General features: G+C 37.2%; 1 protein-coding gene across 1 annotated transcript in view; it reads right to left on the bottom strand.

Moving 5' to 3' along the window:
* Window positions 1–1,201: 1,201 nt before the first annotated feature.
* Window positions 1,202–12,552, bottom strand: part of COL28A1 (collagen type XXVIII alpha 1 chain) — a gene marked incomplete at both ends in the record, with an annotated part of 54,003 nt that continues 42,652 nt past the window's right edge. The window contains 10 exons of the mRNA XM_080364209.1: window positions 1,202–1,371; window positions 1,820–2,036; window positions 2,580–2,761; window positions 3,932–4,486; window positions 4,761–4,797; window positions 4,990–5,025; window positions 5,116–5,196; window positions 5,540–5,608; window positions 9,623–9,691; window positions 10,742–10,810. Of these exons, the coding sequence (XP_080220335.1) occupies window positions 1,202–1,371; window positions 1,820–2,036; window positions 2,580–2,761; window positions 3,932–4,486; window positions 4,761–4,797; window positions 4,990–5,025; window positions 5,116–5,196; window positions 5,540–5,608; window positions 9,623–9,691; window positions 10,742–10,810 (1,485 nt within the window). The remainder of the gene's footprint in view (window positions 1,372–1,819; window positions 2,037–2,579; window positions 2,762–3,931; window positions 4,487–4,760; window positions 4,798–4,989; window positions 5,026–5,115; window positions 5,197–5,539; window positions 5,609–9,622; window positions 9,692–10,741; window positions 10,811–12,552) is intronic.

Genomic DNA, 12,552 nt, shown 5'->3' with positions numbered 1-12,552 from the left:
TTTGGAGGGAAAAGCTATGTTTCCATGTGTATATGTGTGATTTTAAGTTATTGCTACGGTGTTGCAGATAACATAGGTGATACAACAATCTAGTTAATGTGAATACCATAGTGGAGAACACAGTAGAGCATGGTAGTAATATATTCATGTTAACACATAATTTTGGATTCTTCTCGGTCATTTCTTCCTCGATACACATGAACTTCCAGCTTTAAAAGCTGCCAACAGCAGTTGTTTCTAGAAGAAAGAAGGGATTGATTAATTTTCCTGAAATGTTTTAAAAAACAACACACTGCAGTTCAGTGGAATTTTCCTGTACTGAAAGATGAAATAAAGTACTTAATACAATTTCTTGGGATGAGCTCTGTGGCTTCTGTAAAGGAAGTTACACACTGCTGATCAGCACGCTCTGAGGTCCATGTCTCACTGAGCATGTGGAACTAAGGCAGTTAGTACAGTCTGCTTGAATTTCAAAAACGTAAGGTCCCTCCCCAAAGGAAGGTTATACTGATTTGAGATGGATAGTCTTCTAATTTATAGTGGTGAGAAGAGGAAAACAAAGGAAAGGGCATAAATGGTCAGGGGAAAGAAGTCACTGGATGATGTATGCTATAGTCTGTCCTACTCAGTACAGTTGTAAGTGATCTAGGGAAGGGAGTAAAAAGTGAGGTGACAAAGTTTGTGATAACACTGTGTTACTCTGAAGAGTAAAGAAAAGCGCTGACTGCAAGAATTACAGAAGGACCTTGTGATATTGATGGCGTAGGCTGTGAGTGGCAAAGGAAAACTGAGTTTTGATATGTCTGAAATAATAAATGAGGGGAAAAATGATCCTAAATTTACATTTAATATGATGGGTTCTCAGCTTATCCTATAGATGAGTTCTTGGACTTACAATCTGTGAAGATACCATCTTCAACTTCAGTAATGGTAAAAAAAAATCAAATACAATGTTAGAAACTATAAGGCAAGGAATAGAGAAGAAAGAATACCTCACTGTGCCTAAATATATGACCACCAAGTACACTTCTGATCGCACCATCTCAAAAAGTTTCAGAGAAACATATCCAGGTTGATCAAAGGTATATTATATGATGTGATAAGTATGCATTGTAGGGGAGCCATTTAAATAAGCTCAATCTTTTTAGCCTGGAAAACAGGTGATTGAAGGATGACCTGATGGAGATAACTTACTTATTCATCAATCAACGCAGGTTTCTCGACATTCTTTTTCTGTTTCAAATCTATTGTTGGTACCGTTACAACCTCCGTACCAGAACTGGCCACAAGAATTGCCGTTCTTGTCGTAATACCATTTCACGAAGTAGTCCCGACAATCCCCTGGTTGCATAGGTTCCAAGCACCTTGGATCTGAAAGTGTGTCAGTACAAGTTAGCTTGGGATCTGCAGATAAGTTACATTATCCTAGAAGTGCCTCATTCAGTAAGAAGAGCACCTCTTTCTTTCCTTGTAGTACCTGGGAGTACATATGCTCCTCTCAAATTTGTACCCAAGTTCCATGTTTATTAATGAGTTACCTGAACAGGTCTAAATAAATACAAGAACAGTTTGAAACAAAACTGCCTAAATCCTGATGTAAGAACCACGCTGCTATTTAAATACCTAAGCACACAATTGGTACATAGAGGTTGTTTGTCATCTTGGTTTGAAACTTTAGCTCTCACCGTGTCCACAGCCAGAGCACCCAGAAAAACAAAAGTGGTAAAATCTAGTAACTGTTTTTGGGGAGGGAGTGAGGTTTGCTGGTTGGTTGGTTTTGGTGCAGACTGGCTAAACAGGATCAGAGGACAGTACTCACCTTTTTGGGTTGTCTCTACCTGTGTTTGCAACACTGTCAGGTGGCGATCTTCAGCAGCAGTGACATTGAACAAAGGATTGACAGCTGGATTCTGAGGTTTGATTTCAGATACGTCATAAAGTGAGGGAAATCTTGATTCTCTGGGAGCAGAGGTGGTTGCGGTGTGATCCTGAGCAGATGGCAGCACCTTAGTATATCCTGTCCGTGGTGGACTAAGCTGCAAAAGGAGTCAAAAATCTTATAACTTAAAATTCTGTCTGGGTTCAGATGCTAAGAGAAAAAAATTGAGACAATTATATAGGAAACTATTGCTAATTAATGTGTGAAAAAAATACCATTAACAGCAGGCGGGTTCAGACCTCCTTCTAGTGATTACTCAGGATGTGACCATAATTTTAACAAATGCATTTTCTGATGCTGAGACCTCAATGAAAAGGCAAAGTAATGCCTTCCATGTAGTCACTAGGCAAAATTAATTCAGCTGAAGCAAAATTTCAGTTGCTACTTAGTCTGTAATATAAATAAAACAAAAAATTGAAGAAACTCTGGGGTAACTCAGTGCTTCTTAACATCTAGTACACCCACTGTGAATGATCTGACATCTTCAGTATGTCAAGAAATTACAGGCAGGAGGAACAGGGAATTTGTTATTGATAGATAAACACATGTACATTATGCTTCTCCAAAGATCTTTTTTTTTAATTCAAACAAAGCCACACATCTTTTAAGAACATTTGATAACTGTTACTTCTTTACTTACTGGGTTACTAATTCCTTCTGTAGGAAGCGTATAAATCTCTGAAGTAGCCACTTCAGGTAACTGGCTATTAGTAACTTCACTGGCAATTTCAGATTCTGGACTTGGAGATAAAATGTTCTCTTTTCTCATGTAGACTTCAGACACATTGTCACAGATTTTTGTGATCAGTTTATTTTCAAGAGCTAAAAATTTTAACAAAATGATTAAATTTAATAAGGGTAATCAAGAAAAGTCATAATGATTCACCACAAGCTTCCAGTGCAGTATTAACCCTAAATCTTCAATGATAGTGACTTGTGAAAGACCATCTTCTAAAGTTCTGTCAAGATGTAACTGAGAAGTAAGTAATGCACTCTGATTTTAAGGCCCTTTTGTTTAAGAAGAAACAGATAATAATACCAAGTAATAGCTCAACAGTGAGAAAAAAAAACCAACAAAACTGAGTGAAGGAAAGAAAGTGTTTACATGTAGGAAGGAAAAAGAAAAACTGGGCAACACATTCTATTTACTTGCACCAAAAATTCAGTGACTGGGAATACTTTTATGATGAATGCTGGAGCCTGAGTCAGAGCCCTATGTTTAACCCTAGCTGGGATCAGAACTGTAGCTTGGGCTCAGTTCTCACTGTTAATGCCTTAAATCCAGACTTAACTCCATCCACAGTCTCAGCAAAAGTTTTGCTCAGGAAAAATATACTTTGTAGGGCTAGTTTGCAGTTAATCTAGATAAATGCACTTTTTTCACAGGTCATAGGTTTCCTTTGGATTTTCTCCTGATCCCAGCTCTGGCCACACAAATTTTCAAGCCACAGTTTGAAATAGACAACGTCCTATTAGACCCCACTCCCTTGCGTGTTGCTCCACCACCTTTTCCCTAGAATCAGGATGAAAGCATAGGTTTCCTTATGGCCTTCAGTAAAAAAAAAAAAATACAAACAAGATAGTGCTTGTAAGAGAGAGTGAAGGGACTCTAAGATTGGCAACAGCCATGTGAAAGAGAGGGAGACTGAAATGTTGCACCAAGGTGGAAAAAACTCTGCATTTCTCTGGGATGAAACCATGGCAAAGCACAAAAGGACTGCGAGGGAAGACTGATGCAAACCCTCACAAAAGAGAAGTGCCCCAAAGAAGGCCTTGGCTGGAAAACTGGTGTTCCTTGTGTTTGTTTCTGCAAGAGGTAAAAATTCTGCAAAGGTTTTATCTGGCCAAAAGAAAGAGGAACAGAAGAACGAGCTGCATCCAAAAGAGAAACCTAAGCTGCCATTCAGCAGGCTGCCTTGCCCTCCTGTGGAAAAGGCTAAACTCTCTTAAACACCTATTTCAAATTTCCCCTTCAAACACAGATTCTTTTACCTGAAAGTGTCATGAAGTCATCTATCTGGTAAACATGTTCATCATCAGGGTCTGTTGCAATGAGCTGCATTTCTTTCAGAAAATCATCATAATGAGGATCAGTCCTTTGAACAATGCCAATGACAAATATCTCGATATTTGTAGCATGGGCTTCCCTTACTACAGTATCCAGTTGTACTTTATCACGAGTGTCTGCTTGCCCATCTGTTATTACAACAGCCACTTTTCTTACTGCTGGGCGCGCTGCCTGAAATAGCCGAATGGATTCCTGGATAGCAGAAGCCGTGTAGGTGCCTTCTCCTAAGTAGGGCATTTTATCAACAGCGGATTTCAGGTGTTCTTTTGTTGTGTATTGGTTCAGAGAAGACACCAACTCCACCTTAAGGCTGAAGTTGACGATGCCAATGCGGGCTGTAGCGTGGTTGGCTGATAACTTGTCAATTACTGTTTTCATAAAAGTTTTGATAATATTGAAGTTATCTGGTCCAACACTTTCTGAACTGTCAATGACAAAGACTAGTTCCAGTGGTGTTACTCTACATCTGATACCACAACCTAGAAGAACAAATATTTCAGACATTTTATGAGAAACTGTATATCAGATTTATAGTCAGTTAAAGGTCAAATAATGAATTAATTTATAGTTACTGATACTGATAAACAGAAACAAGAGTTGGACGTTACTTCCAGCATAGATTTGGGAACACAGTGACCATTGTTTTACATCAGTATCCTTACACACAAACATGCAACAGACAAATCCATTTGGTCAATGTAAATTCAGTGTGTTTTATTAGAACTATTTTTTTTTCCATACTGGAATGCTTACCACATATTTCATTGATAAGCCTGATAACTTCTTCTCTCTGAAAAAGAATATGTATTAATTTGCTGTGTGCTCTAGTTTTAAGATTGCTGAAATCTATTTAGTTATTTATTTACTTACAAATTGCAGGCAATGCAATGCCCCTTAAACAACCTTGTGTAACATCACATAGTTTTAAAATATTTTCCCAAATAAACTCCTACCTTTTGAATTAGTTCCTTTACATACTTACCGAAAGACCAGGTTCACCTTTTCTTCCCCAAATTCCCTGAAAACAGGTAGAGTGAGATAATTAACAAAAGCCAAATTTGTCTAATTTCTATTGTGTAAAATTAAGTAATATGAAAACATGTTTTACCTTTGGTCCTGGAGGTCCTGGGTCTCCAATCTCTCCTTTGGCACCTTTGCTCCCTGGATCACCTTTATCTCCATAGTCTCCCTAATTTAAAACAACCTTATTAAACACATTCAGTAACTCCAGTTGTGTTGACAGTCAGAGCTGGAGTTATGGTTCAATAAGCTTTTAAGATAAATTTTCTCTCTTCTTTTTCTTTCTTTTTTCTTGGTGTGTGTGGCTGGTTTATCTCGTATGTATTATGAAGACAATATCTGAAAGCAGGCTCTCAGACTCCCAGATCAAGCAATAATAGTAGGCATTTACCTTGCTAGCTATACAGGGCAATGTCTTTGCCTTCTCTTTATCTTCAGAGACTTGTCACACCAAGTAACTGATAAAGAACAAAAAATTATCTTTTTTTCCTTACCACAAAGCCAGGATTTACCTTTGGTCCAGGAAGGCCAATTCCTATTGATCCCTTTAAGCCAGGCAAACCTTGATTTCCTTTTTCTCCCTGAAAAGAATATGGAAAGTAAGCTTAACTAAAAATTAAAGTAAAATCTATGCTGTATGTATTCACTTTATAACATTTTGCATCATAGAGAAAGCCAGATGATTGTATTATGCAACGAAACCCATTATTTTCAAGACAACAGTGGTCTGAAGCTGAAGAAATAAGCAATTTTGTCTGATTCAGAACACACATGAAGCCTTTGTAAAGTATATAACGGAGAATTTATTTCTGATTAATTAAATGAAATATTGTCATTTCACTGAAACAGATGAAAGACAAAAGTAACGTCAGTGAGGCTCAGACAGTTATTCATCCAGTCTGCAAGCAGTAAAACAAGGTCCAACACAAAGCTTCTCTAGAAATACACACTGAGAATCTATTCGGGGTTGACTTAGTTTTTCTGGCCTTAAGTAAATAGACTTCTCTGCTTTTCACACTGTGGAGAGCAGAACATCCTTCTGCTGGTACTTCAAAAGACAATATCAGTTCAGCTACCAAGTTTGAAGTTGCTTATAATGATTGTTCTCCATGCCCACCTGCATGCATACAGACTTGAGAAGCATGTTCATGCCAGCAGTGTGGGCACACAACATGTGGGCATAAAATACAGCTGTTATAAAGTATGTACACAAAATCTGTCACAGCATCTGGCTTCCACAAAATCTCCGGTTTTATTTAATATGGAAACACAATATGTTTTTTGTATCAACTGCTGTGTACATTTTAAACACAGCTAGAGGGGATTATATGCCATGGTCCATAAATGCTTCACCATAATTTACATTATGTACATAATTGCCATTACAGCAGTGCTGGTGCAGATACCAAAACCAGCTCAAGAGAATGGCAATGAGATCAGGAGCAGTCATCATCTGTACCAAACCTAGCCTATAGATGCAAGTACAAGCTTAGTTTTATTCTTTTCAGTCCAGAGCTCTCAGAATATCTCACTAAAGCATCTTTTACTAATATTCCTTCCCCACTAGGGTTATCACACAACTTCCAATTAACACCTTTGCAGATCTGCAGAGCACATATGTATGAACCAGAATTAGGATACGCTGTGTATTCCAGTGGTCCTTCCCTATTAATGAATGTCAGATCCAACATTTACTGCTGCTTTTTGTTACATTTGACATTGTTAGGGTGGTCCTCAGGCCATGAAAACTGAACGAGACCGACTGTTCTAAAAAATGTTGTACCTGCACAGCTGACATTTCTCACAGGCACACGTGTGAGTTTTATCCTTTAAATGTCAACTGAGGAACCAAATTTTGCTTCCTCTACTTGTGCAATCAATCAACACAAGAAGGATTTATCATATTAATAGATACCATAAATGAACATATAGTACAAACTAACATCTATGCTGTATTAATTTAAAAATATGTTGCTTTCCCAGTTCAATCCACTTACATGATTAAATTCAAACTTGACCATCAATCTTATCATAAAAACCAAAGTGGTATGCATGTAAAAATGCATACCCTTGGATCCCTGACCCCAATATCCTGCTAGATTACTGATCAATAAGCAGACTTCTATGTAAAAATGTCATTCTATGAACTAAGTGCAGATCTGAGAATGTCTAGACTGTGGTTTTGAAAGGAAACCAAGCATAAAAAAGAAAACCTGTGGAAGTAGCTATCAACATAAAGTTACTCAAAAACCATCTCATTTTTGACATTCCGTTCTTACCATATACAGACTAAGCTTTATGTATATATATATTAAAAAATACTTTGAGTGATAGTTGAAATCCAGGAGCACAGTATTTTTAAGCTGATGAGCCGTGGCCAAAAAGAAAAAAGCCTGATATGGCTCCAAAGAGATGGAAAGACAGAAGCGACAGAAGCTCAACCAGCATCAGTGTATGGAGGAAACTGGTACTACAGGAGCAAGACAGTTGCCAAAGTTGTTCAGAAAGAAGTTGTTCCTAAGAATTATATAAAAATAATCATAATTTTTAAAAGTGATTCCTAAGAGAAGAAAATTTAAATGACAAGCCTGTACCTACACAACTTGTGGAACACTGTACAAACAACACCAGCTGAGTTTGTTCCACCACATATTGCAGTTTTGTTTTCAAACCCAAAGATTCCACAGCCAGAACCCATGTTACTTTCCTACATCCCTAAATTCCACATCCTTACACTACAAACACACCTTTGTCTAACAGCGCATGTCAGTGGACCATGTTATTTCACTAGAAAACTTCCATGATGAAACTGAATTCTTTGCAAATCTAAAACATGCTTTAGATATTTATTCATAGCAGTTCAAAAATAACATCCAAAACTGCGTGTATCTATATATATATAGAGAGAGAGAGACAGAGAGTGAGATGTATATGTACACACTGAGAATATTTTGACTAACCTTTATCTTTCTTCAGGAATCAAAAAGATATGATATAATCTAAATTTTTTTTCATGTATCATCAGACACATTTGATTGCTGAAACATTTCTGTTCAGAGTGGCAATTGCGCTTTTATAAATAACCTCACATACCCATAGTATTAACAAATATCTATCCTAAGTATTAGGTTCTTGAAACATGTAAGAAATGTCTGTTAAAGCCAGGAAGGAAATAGTTTTTCTATACCATAAAGCCATACAGGGATGGCAGAAATTTTTCTATTTTCCACACAAATAGAGCTAAGAGCCTTCAGAGATTCAGCAAACAAAGGAAGAAAAGAAAACAAGAAGTTGCTTATGCCCTCACATTAAAATACATAATAGCTTTGTGGTTACTGATAACAATTAATACAGAAGAAAACTGCAAATAGATCAGAACCAAAGATCTACATAGTCATGACTCAAACTGTGTAGAGATCTCTGTCCAGGGAAGTCCTGAGATGAGACAAATCAGAATCTGTCAAAGAGAGTTATACAATAAGGAGAAAAGAAAGAACATGGCAAAGTACGTTTTTATGCTATGAAACACCTCATAGTGAAAAAAAGAAGGTCTCTCTGCAGTGCATGATTAAAAATTAGTAAGAAAATAGAAGACATTGAAGCTGAAATCAGAGCAAGTACTGAACAAAACGAATTCAGAAGGAATCTGTGCTTTTCTGGTAAAGCTTGTATGAAGTAATTCCATGCTGAAACAAAGAAAGGTTCTCCTCTGAAGCATCTTGCCAACCAGGTACGTTTCAATGATTTGCTGTTTTTGTTGTCTCAGCATGCCACTGTTTTCCAATTAAAACCTGTTTTGTCAATGAATTCCCTGGTGGCTTTAGTGTCTCCCGTCAACCCGCAGTCTAGGGAGGCATCTTTCCTAATCCAAAAAAAACAGTGAACCCATTACTGAATCACTAATGCTCTGACAGCCTAAAGCTGCAGAGCTGAGTGCAGTCCTGATACAGGGAAATAATCATATGCTCTACTTCAAGCACACTGATTTAAGAGAAACAGGAGACACTCGGGTTGCTCTCCGCTAATGCCTCCAGTTTTAATCATTTTCTTCCACAGATTTATTACAAAGCAATTTATTAACTTTGAATGTTCAAAACATGTTAGCATGTTTGTATTTCTCCTTATAAGGAGAGAAGTTGTAATTATGTCTGGAACTGGGTGATTAAAAACCTGATGAAGAGTATGTGGGAGATTGGCTAATTTCTTTTATACTCCTATAATTTTTGTTTATTTTGACATGATAGATCTCTGTTACTGTCTTCTGCAAGGTCATCCAGAGAAAACCCTGGACGTTTTCATTGGAGTGTCCTTTAATTCTAGATAAATCACTAAGATGTGGTAGAGATTACACTTTTTTCCCAGGTTAAATATATTTGTAATGGCAAGAATAATAGGAGAGCAACTGGGTGCCAACAATAGTGAAAACTCAACAGTTAAACTAAATATTACATACCTTATAAACAGGAAATTTAAATATACAATGAAAATTTGTAGGAGCTCACTGATTCAGTGGCAAAGAGAAAAACAGACAATGAATCTCCTTAAGAGACACTTTTGAAAAGACACTGGACAGATCTTACACTAAAGTGGATTACCTTGCTTCCTTGGATGCTGTCACCAGCGGGTCCCGGTGGACCAGGCATGCCTTTCTGTCCCATGATACCCTGTAACAGTCAGTGGGGCACAAAAAGAAGAATTAGGCAGTAAACTCTATTCCTGGTAACATTTAGAAGGTAATCTCAAAGTCTCTGCAAGCAAAATGTAAAACCACGTCAAAGAACATAGTTCTAATTCTTTTTGGTTAATGGTTTCTCACTGTGGGTCTTTGCAAATTCTTGTCAAATTCCCAGGAAAGCCAAGGAACAAGTAAGCTGAAAATAATTAAATAATAAAATTTGCCTGTGAAAGCGATACATCCTGAGAAAATATTCATGCTCTGTTGCTTATTGCATTTCTGTAACAGGGTGGTAATAGAAATGTTTCCCCATTTACATACTGGTTTATTCAAAATGGCAGTGAAGACTTCTGTTAATCTCTACTAAGGAAATCACACAAAAAGTTATGGAGCTATATCTATTTTTAATTTGAGAAATATACACAATATTTCTCCTCATTGCCCCTGTAAAAATGATTGATGAATACACCTATAATAAAGAAATCCAAGCATGCATTGAATTTCTTTTCTTACTGGCATGTCTTTTTTGATCTATAAATCACTTTAATGGAGGGAGAAAAAAATTGCCCAGATGTTGCATGCTGGCTGCTTATAGAATTGACCTTTTTGTCTTCACGGTTTTATTTTCCTAATGGTTTTACTAATTAAATTAATTGGAGCCAATTTCATTGAGCAAAATTTACAAACATAAAATTAACATTTAACATATTTTCCACCACAAAAGAATCTCTTGTAAACAAAATAGATAGAAATGGAAGAATGCATCATTTAAATAATTTATCAGCTGGGTAGTTCTGTTCAATTTCCAGCTGTAATCTCATAAAGTTCAGCTGCACATGCAATTGTCATCTGGTCAGTATTCCTTCCTAATTTGGTTGTAGAAGTGTATGGTCAGTTCCCATGTTTTTATGCTTGATTTCTCCTGCACTTGCACCAATATAAATCAAAAACTGATGAAGACGTTTCTGTGTCCGAGAGATCAGCCTGGCAGCCAGCATCACAAAAGAGCAGAAAAGCTTCAACACGGCATTGTACCAACCTTAGGTCCAACCGTTCCAATGCCCCGTGGCCCTGGGGGCCCAGGATAACCTCTCATTCCACGGTCTCCCTGAAAATCGTCACAGAAATGTCAGTTACTCATTACCTATTAACTGTTAACAGCTTTCATCCACTTACAAAGCAGTCAAACTACTGAGTTCAAAAAACAAACCAAACAAATGTCACATACATAAACCCTTGCTTTATAGATAGATATTTTGTAAATCCCCAAATGAAGGCACCTACATTATTTAAGCTCTAGGTGAAGAACGTTATTCCTCAAGCAAAGGTTCATGTGATCAAAATTGCCAGCAGAGTAAGGACTCTAATTGCAAACCTATTAGCTCCAGAGGAAAAAGAAAAGCAAACTCATTTGGAAACAACACCATTTTTCAATCCTGTTCTGCAGGGGCTTGCCAGGATGGACAGGGAGCTTTCTCGTGGGACACAGCAGAGAGCATGCCCTTCACTGATACTGTGCTTGTTCTGAAACTAGAAACATTTAATTTCCATAACTGTTGGACTAATGTGTTTATGAAAACTAAATGAATTTTAATAGCATTGGTACGGAAGAACAAAAAGAACAGCCCTTTCTTGTTTTCTTAAAAAGCTTTAATGCATATATGCTTAGCTTGATTTCTTGAGGAAATGAGGCTTCAGTGATATTCAGCCTGTGTTCTGCTTGTCTGTGTTAGTCCTCTTTTTTTTTCTCCTACTATATTCTGAACTCATCAGTTGATTTCAGCCAAATTAATCACAAATGTAGAGGCCTCGAGCATATTAGTTTTTGACAGATTTGGTGATAATTTGATGCTGGGTAAAGAACAGACATTCAATTTATGCTTTTCATGGGAAAAAACCACAAACAAACAAACCAACAAACAAACAGACAAACCCAGTAAAGGACATGGGGGCTGGGGGACATTACTGGTAAGGGTAAGGCACAGGGACATAAGAGGCAGTTTTGTTTTCCTCAGCCCATAATTGTACAAATGAGGGAATAGGCACACAGCATGTGATCACTAGAAAACTCCCACCAATTTGAAAAGAAAAAAAAAAAAAGAAATCTATAACTGACAAGTTATAAATGCAAAAAATTCTGGATCAGGTTTAGCAAATGTACCTAAACCTATGTCTGTGCAGGCAAGTGCAAAAGAAAGAAATGCTCTGATAAGCTATAGATCATCTAATATATTAATAACAGAGCCAAAAAGAAATTGTAGTTCTTGACAAAATGAAAAAAAAAAAATTATAAAACTGCTTCATTGTACTTGTTTTTGCACCCGGAAAGGCTGTAGAATGGCTGAGCCTGCAGAGGGAGCATTCTAACTAGGAGAGAGGTGCAAGTGTGTATCACACAAATCACAGATGACACTGGGAGTTGTGGCAGGAGAAAAGAAACAACATATCAAACTGATTAAAAAGGAAGGAAACAAAAGTACAGGATCTTTTACTGACTTCCTTTACTTTCCAGGAGGAATGTGTGCAGTCATTATAGCAATTGCTTTGAGGTGAAATGCTCAAGGTTCAGTCTCTAGCAAGAGACCACTCCAATCCTCTTTTTTTTTTTAATATGGCTATGAGACTCTCATGTTAAGTCCTGACATATGCACTATTTATGTAGATATATTATGGCCCAAACTATGCTCAGGTTTGATGGCTATGGAGAGGTGGGAACTCTGAATACAAAGGTGAAGGCTGAGACTGAGTTTACAACGCTTTCATTCTTGATGTAACATTTGGCTTCTGAATTTATCTTCAATTTCTCTTTCTTTCAGAGCACTGGAGCCTGGCCGGCTTGAGTCAGGACAT

This window comes from Nesoenas mayeri (genome assembly GCF_963082525.1).
Source record: "Nesoenas mayeri genome assembly, chromosome: 2".
NCBI classification, from domain to species: domain Eukaryota; kingdom Metazoa; phylum Chordata; class Aves; order Columbiformes; family Columbidae; genus Nesoenas; species Nesoenas mayeri.
This window is presented reverse-complemented; position numbering and strand designations above follow the sequence as displayed.